We start from the raw sequence: 25974 nt of genomic DNA on the forward strand, positions 1-25974 counted from the left end.
GGGAGGTAGGCTTTGTGGTATCGAAAGGGTGAGGTGCCCCTGCTTCCCAGAGGGTGGAAGTGTGAATATAATTGGCTTGTTTGAACAACTCCACAGGCTGGCAGGGAACTGAAACCTATTGCTCAGAGATAAACAGGATCTGTGCCTGGTCCCTGTGATAAGGAGGGTTATTTGTCCAGGGGACCTGACCCACAGGAACAGGTCAAAGTCCTCCTGATTTCACCAAACATCCAGGCAGCACATAATATTGAGCCTTAATTTTAGGTCTCACACCACAGCCTCTTGGAGCAGACGTCATCTGAACCTGGTCTAAAAGACTGACCATGAGGTTCATGAATGACCGGCACGGGGTTGAGGCCACGGCATTCCAGCTGAAATGAACAGCATTGCGTAAAGCAAGCTTCTACCATGTACCACGTATGCCAGATCTTTAGTTATTTTATGTTGTTGAAGCATAAATAGTGAAGTAGAAGGTAGAGGGCAAAGAAGCTGGAGGGGTAGAGAAAGGGTGAACATTAAGGGCCATGGGGCCAGGACAGAGCTTAGACAATATTCTGATTCTAAAAGGCATTCTTCTAAAAGTGGCTAGGGGGCCAGCAATCAGGGAAAGGTCATTTAAGGCAAGTTTTACTATTTTTTACCATGTGATGCTATAATATTCTAGTGATAAACGCTTGTAAACCTCCAAGACTCTGTGACTTACTGCTTCAGTCTTTTTGAACCTGGTGACATTAGTCTTTTGGGGTTGGTTTATTTTCCCCCAGAACATGAATGACACATTCAAGGGAATGAAGTTTAAAAATTACTGTCATAGGATAATGAAGGATCATTAAAAGATTCAAGCTGGGAGTGGCATGGTCATAGTTGTATTTTAAATTAAACACTCTGGTAAATGTGTAGAAGATAAATTTGAAAGGATAAAAATTTGAGTATTTAGTGAACCTAGTCAGGAGGCTGTGGAAGCAACCCAGGAAAGTGAAAAATAAAAAGGAATACAAATAAGGTAACAGGAAAATGAGAAAAATGAAAGAAGCTCCTATGTAGTAGATGAAGTAAGCATACCAGTGGGAGAGCTAAGTCATGCTACAGTCAGAAACACGAGCCAAAATCTCAAAGGCTAACCACAACAAAGGTTTCTACGCTGTTTACACTCAATGTCTATCATATGTTGATGGTGGGTTGGGGGCTGTTCTACTCCACAGAATCACCCAGATGATGAAGATTCTATAATTTGTAGTAGCACCGTCAGAAAAAGAAAAGAGCTACTTGGATCATTACAAAAAGAGAAAAGAAAACACGGAGAGTTAGACACTAGCTTTGGTCTGAAGTAACTCATGTCACTTTTGGCTACAGCCCCCTGACCAGAATTAGGCACAAGGCCCTGGTTAATTGCAAAGGGTCTGGGAAAGGTGACCTTCCATGTGCTTGCAAATGGGAGGAAAACCAAATACTGGTAATACCATTCACCGTAAGTGAAGAAGAATCAACGATGCTTTCCACATGTGACCACGTGACCGATAGTACCATGTACTGAGAGCATGATAGTACTGGAGGAGGGACCAAAAGTTTGGGAGATGAGATGATGACTCTCATTTCTGAGCATTTTGAGTTAAAGTCTAACTCTTAAAAGAGAGTTATATCCTGGGAATAAGATTTAAGAATCATCATCAGTACTTAAAACCAATAGTGGAAGCACTGCCCAAGAAGAGTAAGATGTGTCCTAAAGAACATCAGAGGTTTTGAGTTGAAAGAAAACCCCAAGAAGAGGACAGAAGAGTTCCCTGAAATGTCATTTCAAAAAAATAAGGTGAGGGTTCTGAGAAAAAGTAATCAGCAACAACAAACACAACTAACAAGTCAGGTAATACAGAGGCTAAAAAGGGCCCACTTGGCTTGACAGTTAGGAATTCATTAATTTCACATATAAGTGAGATCATGCAGTATTTTTTCTTTTTTTGTCTGACTTGTCATTTCATACAATGTCCTCCATGTTCATCCATGTTGTCACAAATAGCATATCCCCTTCTTTTTAAAAGCTGAATAATATTCCATAGTGTGTATACTATATTGTTTTTCTCCATTCAAATTTTGACAAACATTTAGGTTGTTTCTATGTCTTGGCTGTTGTGAATAATGCTGCAATGAACATAAAAGTGCTAATACCTCTTCAAGATCATGATTTTATTTCCTTTGATGTTGCTGGATCATAAGGTATTTTCCTTTTTTAATTTTTTAAAGAATCTTCATAATGGCTGTACCAATATACATTCCTACCAACATTGCACAATGTTTCCTTTTTTCCCACATTCTCACCAGCACTTATCTTTTAACTTTTGGATAATAGCCATCTAACAGGTATTAGATAATAGCTCATTGTGTTTTTGATTTGCATATCCCTGATGATGAATGATGTTGTGCACATTTTCCTACACCTGTTGGCCATTTGTATGCCTTCTTTGGGAAAATGTGTATCCAGGCCCTTTACTCATATTTTAATTGGGTTATTCGGCTCTTTGCTATACAACTGTATGAGCTCCTTACATATTTTGGATATTAACCCTTCATTTAGATAAATGGTTTACAAATATTTTCTCCCATCCAGTAGGTTGTCTTTTCACTCTGCCAATTGTTTGATTGTTTCCTTTGCTGGGTACTTGAAATATTTCCTAATCTTGCAAGTTTAAAATCACTCTGTGGATATATTTTTTTTCTTTGTTGAGTTGCAAAAGAAGAAGAAGAACCTATTGCAGAAAATTTTCATGAAAGGAGTAGACACAAGCTAGGCTGACATGATTTGATCAGTGAAGAGACAGTGAGGAAATCAAAGGGGAAAAGCAAGTGAAGTTTCATTCCTCAACCCCATGAATCATTCACTCATTCACCAAATATTTGGTAAGGAATTATCAGTGAATAAACAAGATGCATAAGCTTTCTTCTCTTGAGATTTTGCTGTAGTGAATACGTGTTACGTTTCTTCCTTGCTGTTCCTGTAACATTTTGTACATTCTTTTATTTTAGCACTTTTAATATCATATTGTATTTATTTCCCATATCTCTCTTAAGCCAATGAGCTCTTTGGGAATAAGGACAGGGGAAAGATTTTATTGATCTGTTTATACCAAAAGCTCATCACAAGGCCTGACATAGTAAGCATGCAATACTTTTTTAAATTAAATAATTTAACCCTTACAACTCTGTGAGGTTGTTATGATTAGCCTTATTTCACGGAGGAGGCTGCTGAGACTCAGGGTAGCTACTACTTACCAAAGGTCACAAGCAGCAGGTGACAGAGCTGAGACCAGAATCCAGGCTATGGATCCAGGTCTATTTCTCTTCAGCAAACCAGAATTGCTTTGACACCTATTCTCCTGGGGTGATGGATTCCAAATGATGTATTAATTGCCCTTCAAATACTTCATCCTATTCAAAATTACCAGTGCCATCTGAGATGTGGTGAGCACAACAGATCAAACCCAGCCAGCAGATTCCCACAGTGCCCAATCCTGCAGTCGTGACTGGGCTGAGCCACTGCGCGCTGTACTCTATTACGATTAACCACGTGAATTGCTATGTTATGCCCCCCCAAAAAAATCAAGTATAAGCATTTCATATGATTCAACCTGATAGGATAGAGTGTAGTTCTTTCTACAGTATGAAACTTAAAGTATGGACTAGTAATACAAATTAATTAGTATGAAACTAAGCAGTATAGTAGGGAAGAAGGATTTTGGAAACAAACTACCAAGATTTGTAGCCACATTACCTAAACTTTCTAAGCCTAGATTCTTAGACACTATAATGGAGATAATAATTTCTTCCAAAATGGCTGTTGTAAAGATTGAATGATGTGGTCAATGTGTATAAAATGTCTAGCCCGAGACCTGACCCAGAAGTGGCGCTAAATCAATAGCAGCTATAATTATGATCACAGGAGGACATGAATGCTTTTGATATAAGGTGTTTATTTAATCACTGGTATTGATTTCCAGGGTTTATCCTGGATCAGAATTTCTAACTTGCTATGTATATTTTTTATGTTATTTCTTTGGAATTTCTTGTGATAATGCATATTATTTGCCTCAGAATTAAAAGGTCCACACCATGAGGCATGAAACAAACAGTTGACTACCAAGTAATGCCTTTTAATAAAAGATCATCTTCAGCAGGGAAGTGCTAGTCAAGCAGTAGGGTTTCAAGGAAAAATATTTATATGAAATTGCTCAAAGAATTCCCAGGAGCATTGACTGCTCTAAACTCTAGCCAAGTGTCCTCCTTTTGAAATGAAAATTTCTCACCAGACATGGCTGCTTCAGAAGCAACCTAAGGAAGTGTCCAGCATCACCTTCACTCCCAGGGTTCTCTGGTCAGCAGTGTGTGGACTAAAGCAAATTGTCTCTGGAAATAATGACAGCATTATTTTATTTTAAAATCTTTGTTTTAGAACATTTCCTTCTAGAAATTGAGCACTCATCTATATAATTGAGAAACTTCAAAATGTAGATTTGGGGGGGAAGAAAAAGTACAATAGTTCAAATACTCTTACATCCCCAACCATGCTGTTTCATGGGAATCTAACTCTACATCTTCTCGATAGAATTATAATATAGCCTTTGGATATGCTATGGAGATTGGATATAAGACTTGACTTCATGATCTCTGTACTTTTTTCTCATAGATACAGTTAAAACAGGTAAGAATTTCAGTCTATAAACTAAAATGTGTCCAAATGCATTCTTTATTTTCTACAACTTAATTTTAGACAGTATGGCTCAATCTAATCACTTCCATATACTCTCTTAAATTCAGCAATTAATTTCTCAGACACGTGAGGTATACATGCAGTAAGACCAGGATTGTCTTTATCCTCCTGTTCTTCTCACTGGCATTGCCAGTGAGCCCAGTCAGCATGGAGTAAATGCTACTAGGAGAACAGAGGAGATGAGCCTTAATCAATTCATACTTCAGCTGTGACATGCCTCCCCTGGGGTTGATTCTAAGCTCCAGAAGGGCTTACAGACACATCACTCCAGAAGGGTGAATAGGAGGAGTCTACCTCTCGTACTCCATCTGCTGTGTCCTGGTCCTGTGACTGGCCTCAAGTTACCTCAGAGGTAACTTGTCCTGTCTGGGAGTCAGCACAGGTGAAATCAGGTCTCGTCACAATGGTGACTGGACATTCTGTGGGTGCTGACTCAGCTCCTACTCAACACTCTAGCACTGGTAACGTGCCTAAGATTTCACTGGATCTTTGCTGATCCCTGTGCCTGCTGCGTCCTTCCAGTGAGGCAACCCTAAGATCGCTTAGGGGGCCACAGACTCTCTCCCACCACAAGTCCATAACCACTGTTATAACCCCACGACAGACTCCGGCACTCCACAGCCCTAATAGACCTCACTGCCCCTCTCCCAGATGGTGGAATAAAAAGCCTTCTTTATTAGTCTTGCTTACCTTCAGGGTAAGACACAGGCTCTGCTCATATCCTAAACTTTAAGAAGCTAACTAGCTGTCACACCCCGACCCTAGAACCTGGCTCAAAGGGGCAGAGGCAGCCACAGGGCTTCCCAAGTTCCCATCTGACTCTTTCCCCTCTACTTTTCTTTCGCTCTTCCCTTTCTGAAGGTGTCTTTAAGTAGTGTGTGTGTTGTGGGAATTCAGGGTGAAGAGAATCCTTCAGAAAGTTTGCATGTGTAGACATCCTCCTATCTGACTTGCAGGCCAACATCTCTTAAACCGAACAGCCAAGAATTTGCCGTGCTTATTATTTAGGATCCCCCAAGGGCTCCTTTCTCCTGTACTTGCCCCCAGTGGTGTGTGACCATGATCTTATCATCTAGACCAGAGATGGGGATGAGGCTCTTCCATTGAAAGTAAAGAAATTCTATTTGCCATTTCACTACAGAACACTTTGTATTTTCCTCTCCCAAAGGTATTATTTACTTAGAATGAGACCTAGGTATTGCTATGAACCACTTGTTACAACACTCATACAAATGGTTTTACTATGAGCCCTTCTACCAACTGCAGCATTTGGGCCAGGCTTTTTCATCCTCGGCACTGCGTATTTCCCTAGAACGCTGTCCTGATCGCTGCAGGATGTTTAGCCTCACCCCTGGCCTCTACCCACTAGATGCTAAGTAACACCCATCTCAAGTTCTGACAACCAAAAGTGTCTCCAGGGGCTGCTGACTGTCCTGGGGCGGCGCGGGGCGGGGGTGGGGAACACGCTCAGCTGAGCACCCCTGCTATAGCCCCATCCTGCAGCAACCTGTGATGCCTGGTAATGCTTCTAAGTATTTTGATGACTGCGTGCTTCTAGGAAGCACTCTGTAGCTGCAGCTACGCAGAATGACCTTTCTTTATCTTCCCTGTGAGTCAGGGAGCACCGATTATTATCTCCATTTTCACAGATAGCAACTTCGAAGCATTCAGCTTTCCCAGTCGGGTCATGGAAGTCTGTACTTTCATTTTGCCCCTCTGAAAAATGAAAATGATAATCACTGTTTTTCTTCCCCAGCCTGGGATCAGGCATTAACGAGAGAGAATTGCCCTTTTATAACCACTGTTCCCAAACTTCTACACCAGGCAGCTTCAAAGATAAATTTATATTTGCCTGTCTTTCTATTTCATAAACATCAGAAATAAAGCCTTCACATAAATAAAACGGCAGCAAGGCACATGTTTTGTCAATGTAACTGCCAAATTACACAGAGTAAAAAATCAATTCCAGCAAAACCAGTAATAATCGGATAGCTGTTTTTTTTTTTCACCATGCCCAGGCACAATGCAATTTTTAAGACACAAATATTAATGTGTCCAACATGCCTATCACAATAACCTTTGTGACACCAATCTAGCACTTGGGTATGAGGGCAGAGAAGCTATAGATACAAACAACTGTAAACTGTCAGCTGTACAACACTGTATTCACATGGATTTCAAAGGCCAAGAAATTATACAAGAATGTATAATAGTTTGTGAGTTACAAAACTACATCCTTCATATTTGCCAAGACTCTGATCTTAGATGGAACCCAAAAAACACAAGATATTTTAAGATGGCTGAGAATCACCAGAAAAATTTGTCTTGTTGGGAAATAAAATACGCCTCTTTAAAATATGAGAGCTTGCTACTACCTGAGTGTTGTAGCTTGTGTTCAATATGTCTATGAAAACCCGGAGCAGGGGCTACATAACTCTGTATTCATAAATGGAAGGCATTAATCAGGTTTAGAAACTGAATTGAATGGGTCTCAATAAATGTCATCTAAGTGTGAGTGAATAAGCGAGCTGAGATTAAAAAACATATTATACCTAAAAGAAAGCAGGAACTATGCAGATAAATTAGTAAAAATTGAAAATGAACTCTGACCTGATAGAATGGTAATGTTTAATTTAGTGTATTTTTGTTGCTACCAGCTGCATAATCATAATAACTGAGATCTGTAGAATGAGTCCTTATCAGTTGCTGCACAGAGGCATTTGTTAACTGATACGCATAGCTAAAATGGCATATACTGTCCTTTTCAATACATTGGTGAAAAGAATATAGCTTAAGCATAAAATATAGCAAAACAGGCAATTTTTATAGTTATTTTAGTAATCAATTAAAATTTCATGTATTTAATTATAAACAGGTATTTCTAGCTGGAAATCTGAATTTGTGGCAAGGTATATTAATCACAATTGTTCTAGTGTCATTTAACATAAGTAAATTTTAAAATAAAGCCTTGTTAGAAGCAGAGATCCAAAGCTAAAGCTGTCACAAAAGATCTAAAACTCCTGCAAGTGAAAAGGAATAAATTTTCTGACAATATCCTGAGTTTCTGCCTGTGAATCTGGAAGGTCTTGAGCGCCCCCTACAGGTAATTTAAATAATTTTCACAGATTTGAAGTTTTCTCCTAAAATCCATGTTTGGGTAGAACATAAAAATAGCTTATTGGGGTTTTATTTTTCAAAGAATTACATTTCATCACATAAAATTTTTGGAATAAAACACTACTTGTAATCCTAAAATTTTGAGATAACTCTATTAACTATTTTTAAATCTATTCTTGGTTAATATACACATGCACATACATTTTTATGATTTTTTTTCTTAAAGCATACTGTAAATATTTTACTGTCTGGTTTTTATGGGCTTTTTAAAATTTTAATGCATTCCCCTAAAATGTGTTTTGTTGGCAAGTTTAATTTCTTAGAATCAGAATTTCTCAGTGAAAAATGACACTCCAAAAAAAGGGGGGTGGGGAAGGGGAAGAATTTAAATAAAATTTAACAAAACTCAGTAACCACTCAGGAGTGGATCCCATAGAAAAGTAATCCATAATCTATGGAAGGAGCTTGATTTCTCTAAACACAAGTCAAACCAGACCTTTTTTATTTGATAGGATTGCAAACAAAAAATATCATAAAGATATTATGAATAATTTTCACATTTCAGATATAAAGTGGTACTTAAAATTAAGTTATATAACTGGAATTACCATCTAAACTATTAATCTAGGATTTCAGGCCAACAGTAACATTGCCAAAACAGGAAGGTTAAAGTAATACTACATTTGAATTAGCTGGGTAATTGCCTAGTTTTCTCTTATACTTGTTCATAATCTTATTTATCCTCCAAGTTAGTTTACACTTTAGAAAATAAAGCCACATGTCAAAATCAGTTGTGATTCCTTTCTCTAAAGTAGGCCTGATCTTATTTTTTTTTAAGTCTTCTAAATAAAACAATGATGCACATATTAAAAGGTGCCAAATAGTTCAGGTACTCTTAAGTAATATATACCAGTAATTTTAAAGCATATTTTAAAACAATCTTAAACTACATTCTTAATTTTGACATACTCGATAAGATTCCCTGCTTACAGAGCTAATGGTTTTGGTATATGTTCACGTGCTTGGAGAATACAGGTATAAAGGACTTTGCCCACAACCAAACAACAATTTCATAGCAGAGAGAGGTTTTGATCTTCATTTTTATCTGGTGCACAAATTACTGGCAGAGATGACATTCAAGCACAGTAACTCCAAGACCTCATTGGAGGCGAGTTGATCGGACAGGGCCCTCCCCATTCTATGACAGCAGTATTAAACAAAAGTCTGTCTCAATTTCTGAACAGAGATTTACTTAACTTTGTAAAGACTACATGCTTTATTTGGTTGCAGTACTATGAAGTTCATCTTTTTGAGAAAGTTGTACCCAAGTATTGGCAGAACTTGAGAACAAGATTTAACAGTCACAATTTATTCCCAGCTTTTGCCCGAATTATGTTTTTAAAGGAGGAATGGTGAAAGGAGCTCCGGTGGTCATTAAATGCATAGACTGTGTAAGTGGATTTCAAGACTGTAAAAGAAAGTGTGACCATAAATATTCCAGAAAAATCTGCTCCATGATTGTTAATATAAATTGAAAAAAAATGGATAAAGATTTTTTTTTTTCTGAGACATAAAATATTCTCTCCTTGGCTTTTAAGACAAAAATGTAGGTGGCTGGTTGTTGTTTGTTTTGAGGAAATTTTATTGGCAACAACTGAATAAGGCAAACATTTAATAATAAGATTTTAAACACTGATTCTCATCTGTGACTAATAATTTTCCTAACACATTTGCACCTATTACAGAAATTAATGCAATATAGCTTCATTAGCATTTGTTAAAGGAAGCCGAACACAGTAAAAGAAAGGTTATAATCATGAACCTATACACTTAAATTAGTACACCAGAGAGTCACTGGTGTTGACAGAATGGGATACAACATCCCATTGTTCCAGAAGGTAGGAAAGGTAAATTCTAAGAAACTTAGGCTGATGAGATTGAGTCTGGGCAAGATTCTAGCCCTGGATCCCATAAGAGGGGAATCAATAATCTATGGAGGCAACTTGATTTCTCTAAATAGAAGTCAAGCCAAACTTTACTTTCTTACTTGATAGGATTGCAAAATCAGTGACTCAGGAAAATGTGATAAGTACAGAGACACGGACTCGAGGCTAAAACGATTAGGCAAATATTAAATAGATTAATGATGGTGCTACCCTGAAAAATGCTGATTAGACATTTGATATCAACCTACAGGGATCTTGCCAAGAGAGTGTTACAGGGCTCTGTCTTTGTCTCTGCCATTCCACATTTGTCTCAATCAAGCAAATAATGATAAAGGGCATGTTTATCAAATTTGAAGATAACAGAAAACTAAGAGGATGAGCAAATAAGGATCCACACACACACACAACTCAACAGGGTAGAACAGTGAGTCAAATTGAACTAGATAAAATTTAATGGGGACAATATTAGATTCTACATTTGAATCCAAAGGAAAAAATAATAATTTGGCTGTCAAAAAGCTAATTTGAACTTGTGCTGCTTTAACAGAAAACCGATGACTATAATAAGAAAAGTCCTGATCTTTGCCAGTCACCCACACCAAGTACATCATGAGTGGAACAGGCATGGCATAGAGCATGTAAAAATCCTACCAGCGTGCGGCCAGAAAACTGATAGGGAGGGTCAGAATAGGATAAGACAGAGGTTCAGAGAGGGCACCTGGACAACCTGAGGAGACAGCTGTTACATGCAGTCCAACCTGGCCGGCAATTTGACCTTGAGAAATTTTAGGAAGCTGGCTAGTTTAGAAGCCAGGATAGGCCACAATTAAGGTCAAGGGATCTGAGAATGTCAGTAAGATTCCCACCAGTAGGAAATTTAAGAAGAACCAGATGTATTTGAAACAAAGAAAGGTTAGAAGGAGGTCTTAGGCGGTGCACTAAAACCCTATTGGTACCTGGGGTCCAGAAAATTATTTTGCCATCAAGCACTATAAGCAAGATGTCTATATGCTATGAGTTTCTCAAGGGTCTTAAGCAAATTGCTGGCTCCAAAATACATAAAGAAAACGACAATGCTAAAACTAATATAATATTAGATTACCAAGTCAGCTGCAATCTAATGTTTTTTATAGTAACAGGTAAATAATATCTAACATGGAATACGAATGCATTTTCATGTATTTATGTACTGCACAAAGGGGTCTCCAAAAGCAACAGTGGCTGGAGTAGGCTGTGTTAAGCAGTCAGACATGAAGGAGCAGACCCTAGGGAAGTCATTCTGAGAATTTACATATTGGCCAAGCACAGGGGATGCCAAGCCTTGGCTGGAATGGGGGAAAGGCAGTGCATCCTGGCTTTGTTCCTGGTGCATCAGGTCCTGCGCCTGGCTGGAAATAAGGGGGTGTTAGAGGATGCTTAAGGAACCAAAACACATGTCTGGACTCCAAGATTCCAAATCTGAAGGACATGATGTAATTCCAAACCTGTTGCTGCTTAATCCCTAAATCGGTCAGGAGCCACGCGAAGGCCAGGGCAGGATGAGCCTCAGGGGTGAGTCAACACAGGGAGCAGAGCCAGAGAACTCGGAGGAAGAAGAGACGAGGTAGACAGGACCGCTTCTCAGTTTGGGACTCCACACTTCAAGGGGCCTAAAAGCAAACTGGAAACTACTGAGAAGACTGCAGATATCCTGGGAAAGACCAGAGCCTGAACAAGGAGAAAACGAAAGGGAACAGGAAGAGGGGTCCTCAAAAATGAGAGGTGCTGTCATGTAGAAAAGATACTCAGTTTGTCTTCTATTAACACAAGGGGTAGACAAGGATTAAGAGATGAATGCTTTGCAAGAAGATGAATTTTTACATATTTATAGAACATGCTTTCTAACGAGTACCTAAAATCCCAATTAACTATTGAGCTGACTGAGAAAATAGTGAGATGGCCATTTCCAAAGACTGGATGACCACTTAGATGTTTATTGTCAGGGAGTATTGTCAGGTAGAAGCCAAACAGTAAGTGAATTGTTGCATGGATTTGTACTTAAGGGTTTTTAACACTGTGAGAATGCTTTAAGAATCTGCTTCCATGGTTTGTTTGCTGCTTCTTAGGTTATCATGGAGATACAGATATGGGTAAGAAAGGAATCCGAAGTAACCTTTAGAATAAATATTATAAAAAATATGAAGACACTGGAAGGATTAGATCCAATTGGCTTTCGCATTGGTTGCTGAGATGCACAATTACAAATCTTTAATAACCTTGTCATGTAATGGATCTACACACCTACAGGAGAGGAGATATTGATAAATTCCTAATATTTCTGCCCTCACATGGGAGGATCAGGAGAAAATGGGAGTGGGGAACTACTGAGGTTACTCCATTGGGTCATTTTCTAACCACAGTTGAAATGCTATCACAAGTGTGACATCAATTGTGACAAGCTTGTAATGACTGATGTGAGCGGGAAGGGAACACGTTGGCTCCTGTAACAGGACTACCCACTCTCCACTCAGCATTTCTTGTTTGCCAACCGTTGAAAGAGGAGGGGAAATGTCTGTCCTCCAACGTTTGAACAAAAGTCCTGGGTTTCTCTAGGACTGGACCGACTTGGGTCACGTGCTTATTTTTAAGCAATTAATTTGTCCAGAGGACAGCCACAAGCTAATTGTCTTTGACCTGACTATTGCCTAACCCTGAGCCAGTCACCAGAGCAAACTACCTCAGGGATGATATTTTAATGACCAGCCTAAACTCATCAAGCCCCACCCCGAGAAACTTGAGATGAGGCTACAGCTGCTCCGCAAAGGGTAATACATTTTCCTTAGGCTCACTCATGGATTAAAAGCTTAAATTTCTACATTATCTAAAACCCAGTTAAGTACAATTTTAGACCATCTTCCCAGCTCTATTAAGCACAGCAGGGAGTAATTTTTATGTCCAGATTAGAAAATGCATCCTAAATGGAGTGTTTCAAATAGCAAAGAGGAACACTAATATCCACATACTTCTGCATTTATACTAGCTCTATGCATCTTTATCCTCTGACATCAACTTAATTTTATCTGTACTTTCTGCACCACTAAGAAGTCCCCAGGGGCTGAGAGGAAAATTTGAGAGCTTCTATGTAGCTATTGTTGCTAGGAAACAGCATCCTTGGAATCCAAGTGTTCAGGCTTTGAGACACTGTGTGAAGTCACTGGTTCATAAAGGAAAACCTTTGGTAAATAGGTTGTTTAGGTGTGAGTAAATTGATGTTCTCTCTCTGTAACAAATGTTCTCGTGTAACCTTTGAAAAATAGTGTATTTCTAGGCCTCTATTCTTTCCTTTGAATCCAGCTGTCATTATTGCTCCCATGAGGACCCAAGCTTCTACCTGAAATGGAGTGAGCATTCTTTTTCCCCCCAAATCATCCATAATTATCTCAGTGCCTTGAACACTAAGCCTAACACGTTTTAGTTAAACAAAGTGCAAGTAGCCTTGAGTATATAAGACCCAGGCCAGTGACTATATAAACTGTGGAAAGCTGGTAAAATTTGCACTGATTGATAGCCACATTCCAGCTCTTTTCTCGTCCATGGCCTTGAAGTGTGCTGTTGCTCTTCAAGTGGGAGACCTTGAGGAGTGCCATGCGGGCTCCCCCGCCGCCTTCTCGCCTCTCGACCCCAAACTGCAAACCATCTCTGGACTCTCAACTTGAATTGTTGCTTACATGTTTCTCCCCTAAGATTTTTATAAGTCAAAAACCAGCTTGAGGTTACAACTTAACACCTACTTACTCTGTAAGCTTAAAATCAACAAGCAGCTATTTCTTTTGTGTGTGTGTGTGTGTGTGCGCCCAGACCTACATGAAAGCCCCCTGTGAACAGAAACATCTTATCAAGAAATAAATCTAGCTCAAGAATGTGACCAAATAAAATACCTTTATCAGGTTACTGATTTGGAACAATAGATTTAGAACTCTAAGCAGCAAACAGTATTCATTAATTCACAGATTCAAAAATACATATGGGGACTCTGGTGGGGTAGCTCAGTTGGTTAAAGTGTCATCCTGAGACATCAAGGTTGCAGATTCAATCCCTGGTCAGGGCACATACAAGAAGCAACTGATAAATGCATAAATAAGTGAGGCAACAAATCGATGTCTCCCTCCCTCTTTCTCTCCTTCCCCCTCTTAAAATCAATACATTTTTAAAAATTCGTGAAATACTTACTATAGACAGAATCTGTTTTACTCATCAGGAATTTTTAAAAATGAATAAAAGAATGTCCTTACATTTAAAAGTTTATAATATAGCACGGGATAATAACAGTATACAATGGAGATGACAAAGGCAGAGGTAAACACAAAGTTATGTACACAGGTGAAATATTTGCATTATAAAATGTACTGCATAATTGACAGGATCCCATCAGAAAAGTAGAAACCACTTAGGTTTTCCACAAAGAATTTCATAGAGAGAATTGGTTACAAAAATTGGAAGCACTGGAAAAGCAAAAGGGAGAAGAGAAAGGGGGTGCAAAAGCCAGAAGCAGCTCACAGCGCTGTGCCAGAGCCCACAAGACTGAAGCTGCTGTGATCCCATTCAAGATGCTGTTTCAGACATTTGTGGATTTGGCTAAAGAGGTGCTGCCACTTCTTCAGCTGTGAGTCTGGAATCAACCCCACAGTCTGGCAGGAATCACAAGCAACTACAGCACCTCCACATGGCCAGAGCCAGAATCAAGAGCCTTCCCTCCCCCTTCCACCTTCCAATCTTCAGCCAGTTCTTCTAAAGGGCAGCATCCAACACAAAGCTGGAGAGACAGGGAGCCCAGGACCAAGAGTACAGAGTAATGTGTAGAAAGCAAGATAGGGTTCAGAAACATGCAATGAATAGGTGGCACAAGCCACAACAGAGGTTTTAATGTAAAGCTCTGGCAATCCCAAACCTGGAGCAAATAACACTTCCCTAGAAGAAAGAGTACATCAGTCTAGGTTCTGTTGCAGATACCAGAAATCCATTTGGGTAGCTTAAGCAGAAAGGGATTTAATACCAAGTGGTGCTTACAAAATTAATAAGTGCAAAAGTAGGCTCTAGGCCAGGCCACTGGAAATGACTCCCAGGTCACAGTACAGACTGGCCTTCCCTGGGGACTGATAGCTCCACCACAGTTGGGAAGCTGGTATTGACTTAAGGACCACAAAAGCTAAAACTAGAATTCCTGGTTCCAGAACTACCTATCCTACTTGGGTTGCACCAACAAAATGAGTACCTCAGACATCATCTCTGACATCATTTTACTCCATCTGATCCAGGGAACCCAAATCATAGCCACAACCTTAGTTGCAAGGGAATCTGGGAAATGTCGTTTTTATCATTCCTGAAAGAGATGAGGACACACGGTAAAGGAAGCAAATCCACATAGTACATGCCCCAGAAGGAATCTGATAAAATGTATAACATTTTAGATGGCATGGGCAAGCTCCAGAGGACAAGAGTTATGTCAGTTTTATTCACCACCCCCAGGACTTTTTCACCGCCTGAGAGCACTCAATAAACATCTACTCGCTGAACGAATAGAGACATGTACATGGGTTACTGCCTGGTTGTCAAGTTAAGGTTGGTACTAGGAAGTCAGAAATCTTGATGATGAGAAGCAAGAATGCAGTATTCTACAAACCTTTATTAGATACCACTATATGCTAGAAGCTGTGTATACGTTATATGTTAGATACTGAGGTGCAAAAAGGAATGGGAACCAGCCCATGACCCCAAGGAACTTGGAGTCTGGTAGGAGAAAGACAGATAAGGCATGTAAAATTCAACATGATTCTGTGCTTTCTTCGAGGCAAGCACATTGTCCAAATGATAAAAAGCAATTGGGAGCAGGGAGGATGGTGACTAGTTGCCCTGGGTATCTGTCTACACTTCTTCCTGCACTCACTTATGGCTACCTAATCACTTTATTCTTCTCAGCTCAGTTTTACCTTTGCAAGCTGAAATCTTTCAGGATGTTATATTATAGTGGGTATATATATTCAACTTTGCCCTGTAAATTTCAGTTTTCTTGCTAAAATTAAGTTGCTTATTGAGTAAACTTTATGAAGTAATTCCGTTTCCCACTAATATCATCTTTCTTGTATGTTATTCACTCTACACATTGATCTCTCTGTCAGGCAGGTCTGCTCTACCCATCTGGCCAAACCCTCTGCAAAGCCATCTCCAATTCCCTCAGGTCAACAATTTGCTGAGACCGCTGTTAGACCATGAGATGCTGAAAAGCAAGGCCAAGCCTCTTCTTAAGTGCTGTATATCTTCAGCGCCTAAACTAGTGCTTGACACATAGTAGGCACTCAGAATACGTGTACTAGAAGGCTGGATATAGTTCCCGTTGATTTGCCTTGCCAGCTTAAAGGTGGTGGTGGTCCGTGCTTCAGCAGGAGTCCTGATGGACGTCTAGGAAGGTGAGAGGTTGAATCCAGAGTTGCCCGTGGCAGCAGAGAAGAGTCAGCAAAGCCCACATGTTAGAGCGCTCAGGAGGGGGAAGTGAGTGAGCAGGTGCCTCTTACAGGCAGCATGTGGGAGCTGTGTTCTACCAGCCCTGTGTTCACTGCCTGCTAGAAAGGGGACACCAAGGCCATCAATCTAATGACAGAGGCATAATGAGGTTAAAAACTGTAGGTGAATCCAGCTCCAAATTGGGACGAGGGCCAAGGTTGGTGTTCAGGCTTTGATATATAAATAGTGTTTCTCTCCACAGAGAATAACTAGATACTGGGTTTAAGACCTTCCCCCCAACAAGTATTTACAGTTCAAATATTCTGTGTGGCCAACTAAAAGAAAACTCATGTTCAGTGTAGCTCTGAATAGGACAGCTATTCATTTGTGAAATATGAAGAGCCTGTGATGAATCTGCCTGAATGAAAGACTACCCCAGCCCCGTAGAAAGGTGAGCAAAGGGTATGAGATAGGCTAGTCTAAAATCCACACTCAGACCAAGTCAGACAAGGAGACAACTTTAAATTTTGGATATACTGTCTTGGCTCCTTGAAGGTCGTGTTGTTGTTGTTTTTTAAACTAACTGTATTTATTTTGATTCCATCTGTCTTTTTGAAAACACTTATTTCTCACACCATCTTCCTAAGTGGATGATCCTGGGCCATTTTTTCATCCTATGAAACGGTCCACAGAGGAAATTTCCCCCAGGCCTGGCATCAGGATTTCTTCTTCAAAGCCAATTGGTTTGTTTCTATCTCTTGGACACCGTGAACTTTTTAGTTGATCTGATTTTGTGTTGCCAGAAAGGCAATTTCATGGCTCTGAAGAGAGAAAGGACCGCATGATCCTGAAAGTTCATTTTCTTCTTCTTTACAGAGAGCAGACTCAGTAGATTTGAGTTAAGTGGGTAGAAGCACAGGCTGGTCTCAGCTGCTGAACTCCTAAGGCTATGCCTCTGTGACCAGGCCACATCTTTCACTAGGACCTTCTGTTGTCACAAAGTCACATAATCAGACAAATGTCCATCCGATCCTAGAGAAAGTACAGCTTGGCAAGGCCGGGCTTGTCTCTACTGAAACCTTGGCCACAGTGCACTCAGTCCACCTCGGACGAGCCTAAGCGGCAGAATAATGAGAACTGGGGGAAATTTGCACTGCACTGAGTCTCTGCTGGCATTGTTAAACTCCATTCTGCATCTTTCCCGTGTCACACTGACACTGTATATTTGAAACCTCGTTGGTCACATGAAGAAATTACATGAGATTCTAGAATTGCCTCATTTTTAATTTAATGTTTTGACTTGTCAATATTATTTCATGATTCAAGAATTAAAAATATTAAAATATATATAGTGAAAATTCTCCTCCCATCACCCATTAACTTAGACCCCTGAAAAGAAATCACTGTTACTAGTTTGTTATCTGATGCTCCAGTTTTTTTATGCATGTACATATACATATATATTTTTGTTTTCCCATATTTGTCACACATATGTTGTTGGCATGTTATAAATACTATTGTTCTGAACTTTGTTTTTATTAAAAGTGGTTTTGGAGAGTTTTCCATATATATATAAAAAATCCTCATTTTTTATGGCTTTATAATAGTATATTTACATGCCATAATTTAGTTAACTACTTCTCTATCTAGGGGCATTCATGTTGCATACATTTTTCTCCCAATATGTGGCTTGCCTTCTCATTATCTCGAGTTCAGAAGTTTTTATCAGATTCTCCAAGAGATGTTAAGAATCACAGTCTTACAGACCAATCTATGCCCAAATTTGGTATAAATCCCTAATATGCCAATAAGTGCCATGAAGATCACTCCAAGACCAAGAAGTAAAGAGGGTCTCACAGCTTCTCAGGCACTTGGGGTTATATCTAAAATACAAAAGCTTTGTTTCTATGTTTACACTTGGGTCATTGTGAAATGGCTTCCTGAATCTGGAAAACTGCCCGACACAGAGAGGAAAACTTCTTAGATCTAGAAGGAAGTGATTTCAAGAGAACTAAAGTAAAATAAATTGAAACATTTTAGAGCACATAATAATTTTTATAGAGTGGCAAATGTAAAAAATATAAAACAATAGAGATTTTAATGAGTTCAGGGTTAAGAATTTTTTTAAAAGCTTTTAAAAGAGAAGTTAGAAATGTTTAAAGCAACAAAGTTAAGTCAGGTTTATTTTCCCTCAAAGAAAAGGAAGACTAGCTTAAAATTTTTTACATTTTTGCAGTGATATGTGGATGGTGTCTTGATGTTCCACTTTTAAATTCTAAATATACTTTTTTATCTCTCAAAAAAATTTTACTGCCATTCATCACAGGTAAGTCAACATAATGTTGGCTGCCTTATACCCTGCAGAGGCAGCCGTCCGCTCGGTGCAGCCAGGAGCAACCCGCCGGGAGCAGCACCCAGCCTGAGACCTATGAGGAGGCCTGATCTAAGCACAGTCAGCTGACCATTACTTGCTGGAAATTGTCTCTCCAGCTCCATGTCTTCAAAACGAAGTCCTAGACCAACTCAACTCTATTTAACTATGCTATATTTCTTGGTTTCAGATGGTTATACCACCGATGACATTGAGTTTTACTGGAATGGAGGAGAGGGAGCGGTAACGGGAGTAAATAAAATTGAGCTTCCTCAGTTTTCAATTGTTGACTACAAGATGGTGTCCAAGAAGGTCGAGTTCACAACTGGTGAGAATATTTCCCCCAAAATAAATCAGGGGCCCTGTGAAAGAAAGAAGATGGTTTCAACCAAATGACAATCTGATTTTTTTTTTCTGATTATTTTTTCAACTCAGGGTCATATCCACGACTGTCACTAAGTTTTCGTCTAAAGAGAAACATTGGTTACTTCATTTTGCAGACCTACATGCCTTCCACACTGATTACAATTCTGTCCTGGGTGTCTTTTTGGATCAACTACGATGCTTCTGCAGCCAGAGTCGCACTAGGTAATGCATTCCCAACACTGCAGAGAGCTGGTGGGGTTTTAAACAAAAAACCAATGTTTGGAATTATAGGCAATGGTCTTCTCTTATAGCAAGCCAAGGAATGAGAATAATGTAAGAATGCCTGATAATAAAACACCTAAGTGTAAGCACATATGGAGTGAATGTTTTATGATATAATCTCTTTTAGCATTTTACGAAAAAAATGTTTTTAAACCTTGAAATATATTCAATACTATGTAAGTGCTTCTCAGGGTATATTTTAAAATTCTCATTACACCAGTTTTTAACTGTGTGATGATTTTTTCTTCAGTCCCTGATTTTTACACTGGAGGACATTTACAATGCATTATTCTCAAATGGAGTTGAAGAAAACTAGACATCGTGACTATTAACAAGCTATGTCGAAAGCAGGGAAATACTATCTCTCGAACATTAGCTAAAATTAAATCATATTGATCTGAGTCTCCCTTAAATGGAGCTCATCACACTTGAGGAAAGCACGGACAATTCATCAGCTATATTAATGATCTGCGATCAGCACAGAATAAAAATGGTTTCCTTCCTGGGGGAACAAAATTCAGAATTAATCTTGTCATGGCTGAGTAGTTGCTGCAAGCTGGAAGGCTGTATTTGAGCCTCTAACTGGTTCCTTGGAGTGTTAGAATGTGTAAGGTCTGTATGATGAATCTGTGCCCGGGTGACACTGTCTCATTATTTTATCATAGAGCCATTTCAGTTATCGCTTTCTGGGGCTTATCCTCATACACACACACACACAAATACAAGAGCATAATATCCGGCTAATGCACATCTCTTCTCTTCTGAGATTACTGAACTGGGCTAGACGATCAGCATACCCTCTCATACCTAGATTAATTGTCATCTCTACAGCTTATTTCTAATGGCTGAGTACACACGGCTCACAAAGTCAAGTACTGGCAGTCCCTGATCAACCTTTGAACATTCCAAGACTAAGGAAAGTAAACAAATAATTTATCATATCATACTCATGTATCTGCATGTTATTTGAAGGTGAACATGATTATGTGTATGCTTTGGTTAAGGAAAATTCACTGGATGATGTCCCCTGCAGGGAATGACAGCTATGAAGGTCATAAATCGTGATTCTCCTTACATATCTATCCTCAAAGCTATTGATATTTTAATTAGAGATGTCAGCATATGAATATGCTGACTGCCTGTACTTTGAAATGTAAAACCTGTGATATTTTAACATTTGTGTAAGTACAAAAGACATTCATTGATGAACCCACCTTGCTTGAAAAGTTTAAACCAAGGAGTAAAAGCAGAAATGCAACTGGTGGATTTGTAAATGAATTGTGTCTTTCTGTCAAGGACATTAGCTAGAATTGTATCAGGTGAAATTTAAAATTTTATTCAAAAGTAAGACCATTCATGATGGCATTTCATACCACTGCAGCACAATTGAATTCATCACTGATCTAAACCATTTTAACTTTTTGTATGGTAGTCTGGACTTCCCACTTTATCTGTTCCCCTAAACGTTAAATAGTCAAATCAGAGAATCTATCTGAAATAATCTGCCTGACAAATGAGTGCTAAACCATTTTTTCCCTTTTCATTTTCTACCTCCCATACACTTTGCAAGCTTTCCTTTGTCTGTATTATTCATTTCATGTTTTCTATCTTTATTTTAAGGACTGCCATCAAGTTTCAGAGTTTTCCTTTGCATTTCTCTGCTTTTATTTTAAATGCTTCTGTTTAACAGTTCCTTGCTTTTTCCCCCCAACTGGGTGATCTACAGCAAAATAATTTATCTCAGAGTTTTTCTCTATTCAGCTATAGAATGGAAATGACATACCTGCCCCATCACACTCAGCAAGCTGTTATGACAGCCACATAAGATAATTCATAACTGTTTCAAACTATAAGATACTATACAAAACTATAAAACACTATACAAAGCATTATATACAGTGTAATATTAATATATAATATTAATATAATATAATATTAATATAATATAATAATATTAGTATTACAGCACAAACTATCTGCATGCGATTCCAACTTCTTTGACACTTCTTGTTTTTTTCCAATTATCACATCATCAACACCAAATATTTATTATGCAGCCACACAAACATTCTATGATTAAGAATGCTGTATATAACGAAATAGATAATGCAAAATCTTCCTTTTAAGAACTTAGAAACTTAAACTTCTTTAACAAATCCATACTGAATTATTTAGGAAGGTTTTCTTGGCTCCAGGAAACTAATCCATTCTCAGTTCTGGGATCAAGAAACTAGAGGTAATATTTGAAAACCCAAAACAACAATTTTATTATATTTTAAAACACACAAATCAAATACTTAATACAAATCATGAATTTTCTGATATGCTTCTTCTTTTAGTGCCACCTCATTATCAATTTATTTTAAAATATGGTACTGCCCTTGTACCTAGATATATTACAGATTCAGGGAATGAAGTAGATTTTCTCAAACTGGTCACCAGCCTTCAGCATGGTAGTGGCTGCTGTGGGGATTCATAGCGCAGGAGATGAGGTGCCAAAAGAAGGGAAAACGAAGGTGTAGCATGTAACAGAAAGAGGGATATTTGACCTTAGATAGTAGACATATCAATGGGATTTTGATATGCCTTTCCATCTACCTGTCTTTTTTCTTTGTGCATTATTTTTAATTTTTTAACTCTCCATTAATGATGCATTTCATTTATGATTTGTTCATGAACTGTGTAGGGAGTCTGCAGCTTTGTCTTTCAAAATGTCTGTCCTTCTGCCCAGTCACTGGCTTAGCACATTATTGCCGTCATTCTGGGGCCTCAGTAGAGGAATGACACCTGTCCTCTCAGTCTTAAGAAGGACAACATAACAAGTGCATTCAGTTAAGCTGTGTCTTTCTGTTTTATAGGAATCACCACGGTGCTGACAATGACAACCATCAGCACTCACCTCAGGGAGACCCTGCCAAAGATCCCTTATGTCAAAGCGATTGATATTTACCTGATGGGTTGCTTTGTGTTTGTGTTCCTGGCTCTGCTGGAATATGCCTTTGTCAATTATATCTTCTTCGGGAAAGGCCCTCAGAAAAAGGGAGCTGGCAAACAAAACCAGAATGCCAATGAGAAGAACAAACTGGAAATGAATAAAGTCCAGGTAACGTATTACATATTCCTAACAAGACTCTTCTGAACTTTATCAGCAGCATGGTGCTCAGGGCTCCCATAACACAACAAAAATATATATATATATATATCAGTTTATCTCTAATAACGCTCAAACAATCCCTCATTTTACATATTTGAAAACTGAGGATGGAAGTTAAGTTGAAGTTTACATAGATTAATAACATACCCGGGCCTAAATTTCAACCTCAAGTTCATTATTCTAAACTACCTAGTTGTAAAACTGTGTGCAAAAGAATAATTCCAAGTCTGCTTGATAAATAAATAAAAACTAAAGTGAATAAATTTTGTACTGTGAGATGGAAATGAGATGAGATAGCACAATGGTCACAACCACAGACCGGACTCAAACTGCTTGAATTCAATTCCCAGCTCTGCTACTTACTGGTTTTGCAACTTCAGGCAAATCAACCTGTGTAACTCCTTATCTAATATCAGTTCTCAACATCATTATCCATAAATGAAAATTATTATGGTATATCTGTATCACTGAGTTATTATAAGAACTAAATTAGGTTTCTTTTTAAGTTTAGCATTTGCAGCAATACGTAGAAAATGTAAGTACTCAGTAAGTATTAGCGATTATTATATATTGTACAAGACATTGTCATTTTTTTCCTTTGCTTTTTATTGGCAAATTTTATGACCTAGGCTTTCACTGGATGGAAGTAAATTAAATTAATGCTCTGTTTATTCTTTTATTTTTATTATATTTTTTCCATTATAATCCTCTGTTTATCTTTTTAAAACATCTCTGTAGTCTACTTCTATGTCATTTTCACTGGAATCACTTTAAAATTATGTACATTAAAATACTGTATTCACTGCAGATTGTCCTCTAGATGGCACACAGCATGACAACTCAAATATTCATTCATTTAGCCCCTGTTCTGAGCATTGGGCATACTGCTCTAAATGAGAGGAAGATCCTTGCCCTCATGGAGCTTGTATTCTAACATGGGAAGACAGGCAATATACACACAAGCCAGTATTAAGAGGATAATTTCAGGTAAAGGTGTACTCTAGGAAGAAGGTAAAACAGAGTAATGAGGATGAGAAGGATTTGGTTCAGGCCCATGGGAACAGGGAACTGTGATCAGGTGAGCAGGAAGGCCTCCTTCTCTGTGCAGTTATCATGTGATCTGAGACCTAGGAGATAAGAAGCAGCAGCCATGCCATTTCCCATCTAGGCTCCAAGGCAGGAATTGCTTCCTGGCTTGAAGTACTGAGAGAAGACCAATGTAGCAAGAGCATTGTAGCAAGAGTACTGAGAGAAGACCAATGTAGCAATGTAGCAGTGAGTGGGAGAAAAAATAGACTAGTAGGAGATGTGGCTAGAGAATCAGGCAGAAACCAAATCATGAATCTTTATGGTGTATCTTCATGAACTTCAGCAGGATCTCAAATTGGGGCATGCACTGTCCGGTAATTAGAAAATTATAAGCAGAGGAAACATACAAACTCAGCCACATGGTCAAAATTCAAAGCAATTCATTCAAATAAATTTTACCCTACTGTGAAACACTGTGCTCAGTGCTCATGGAGGAGGAGTAGGCAGGATATTTGCCCTTGAGAACATTCCAATCTTGCTGGGAAATACTCACATGAGGTGGTTGGATCATAAAATGAGACAGTATGGCATTTATTTTGAGAACTATATCTGAAAGGAAGAAGCTTCCCACTGTCTGATTGCAACCCTAATAGCTTTGAAGGTATTTTAGCCATAGTTTTAAGGGCCATCTCTTTTGTATGCTCATCCTCATTTCCTATTCCTTGTAATCTTATTAGGTAGTCTTCTCCATGGCTTAGATTGTGTGTTAACTGATACATCATGGGGACGCACCGTACATAAATAAAGTGAAACATTCAATAGTTCCACTGGCAGGAAAATTCAGAAGATATGCTCTAGATAGACACACAAAAGACAGGTAGAATTGGGAAGGTAAAAAGGGGAAAATGGCTTTTCAATTACTAGAAAAGCAATGTTCTATAGAGAGGTAATTAAATGGAAAGGTCGAGCAAACTAAAATCTACTTATTCCAATAAAATAAAAAGTTTATAAAACAAACTTTAACCAAGCTTTTTGGGCATTTGCCATGACTCCACACCAGGATATGAGAAATTTTCTCAGGTGCTAAGGGAAAAATAAAGGCAGGAAGAAAGCTTCATATATTATATAATATCTAGAGGTACACTATATATTGCCCTGAAGAATACTTAGTGATGGGGCAGTAAATAATTTGAAAGTTCTCATCTGACTGATCTTTATTTCATAAACAGGCTGTTTGCTTAATACTGGGCTTAAACACAGTGAGATTTCATTGGCTCTCAAACCAGGAAACTTTTATTCTTGGAGGATAGAGTTGTTGTTTAATTTGAAATACAGGAGAAAAAAGAAAAAAATCTCTCAATTGTCAGGAGATGAAATACTTAAGGAAGAAAAAAAAATGGTTTTCATCCATGGAAAACTAGACTAGGAAGTCCACAAATGCTTTTCACAGAAACATAAGTAGACAAAATCATGCAAAAAATTTAAAAAAAATCATATTAAGACATGACAGAGGAGTTTGCAGCAGACTAACTCTCCCATAGATTAAAAATTATAAACCCTGAGAAGGATTTTTAAAATCTGCTTAAAGACATAGAAGAGTCACTAAAATCCAAGCAAAAACTAGAGGAGAATCAACCCCTCAAATGGAGGGAACTGCACTTCACAAAATCTGTGTTGGTGTAGCATTTCCTGAGACCACTCCTCAATCTGGGAGATGTGGGACAAGAGAACTTCAAAAAACAACTGTAGTTTTTATTTTTATTGGTCTGATGAATCAGAGCATGGGGGTTCATATTTCCAGAGTTCCTGAAATTTTCAGAAAGAAGTGAGCTGCAGGAGAAACTTAAAATCTGAGTATAAACTTCCCATGAATCCCTGGTTGATCCCTGAACTGCAAAAGTATAGATAAAATGCCAATAAGTCCAAAAGAGAACAACAGTTGAAAGGCTGAAAAAGCAACGAACAGAATTTTTAGCTGTTATTCACCATACAGAAGTCAGAGTTTAGAGTATGAATCCAGCCATTTAAGGCTGGTTGGTAAACAAATTACACTATCCATAAAAACCCCAAAAGCATTACACCTCAGGAGAAAAAACTAGGTCGCAAGAACAATGGATTTTCCTTGGGTTAGTGGGAAAAAATAGATTCCTCCTAACTACACAAATCCAAGTCTCTATACATTCTAGGTGATCTGTTAATAATTTAACTGCCTATTAAAACATTTTTCAGGGAATGTCTTATATAGTCTCTATAATGCCTCATCAACATATCTAGTCTATAATGAAGTTACTAGACATGAGAAGAAACAGGAAAATATGACCATAGTCAAGAGAAAAAAAGTTAGCCAGCAGAATCAAACTTGCAAAAAGTCTTAGATGTTGCTTTAAAAGGCAAGGACTATCTATAATAACAATGACTATAATGAACATATTTAAAAGTTCATAGGAAATAACCCACAACGGTAAACAACCAA

The 25974-nt window shown here is 38.4% G+C and overlaps 1 protein-coding gene across 2 annotated transcripts in view; it reads left to right on the plus strand.

The window, feature by feature from the left end:
- The window catches only part of GABRB1 (gamma-aminobutyric acid type A receptor subunit beta1), a 340668-nt gene that overhangs the window by 303342 nt on the left and 11352 nt on the right, over positions 1-25974 (plus strand). Inside the window, exons 6-8 of one of the 2 annotated variants that reach the window (XM_054582134.1) lie at positions 18861-18998; positions 19106-19258; positions 22177-22421. In XM_054582134.1, the coding sequence (XP_054438109.1) occupies positions 18861-18998; positions 19106-19258; positions 22177-22421 (536 nt within the window). The remainder of the gene's footprint in view (positions 1-18860; positions 18999-19105; positions 19259-22176; positions 22422-25974) is intronic. The other variant, XM_054582135.1, reaches the window with a different exon arrangement.

The sequence above is a fragment of the Pteronotus mesoamericanus genome, unplaced genomic scaffold (assembly GCF_021234165.1).
Source record: "Pteronotus mesoamericanus isolate MK-2021 breed Mesoamerican mustached bat unplaced genomic scaffold, CSHL_Meso_final contig_68, whole genome shotgun sequence".
NCBI lineage: Eukaryota > Metazoa > Chordata > Mammalia > Chiroptera > Mormoopidae > Pteronotus > Pteronotus mesoamericanus.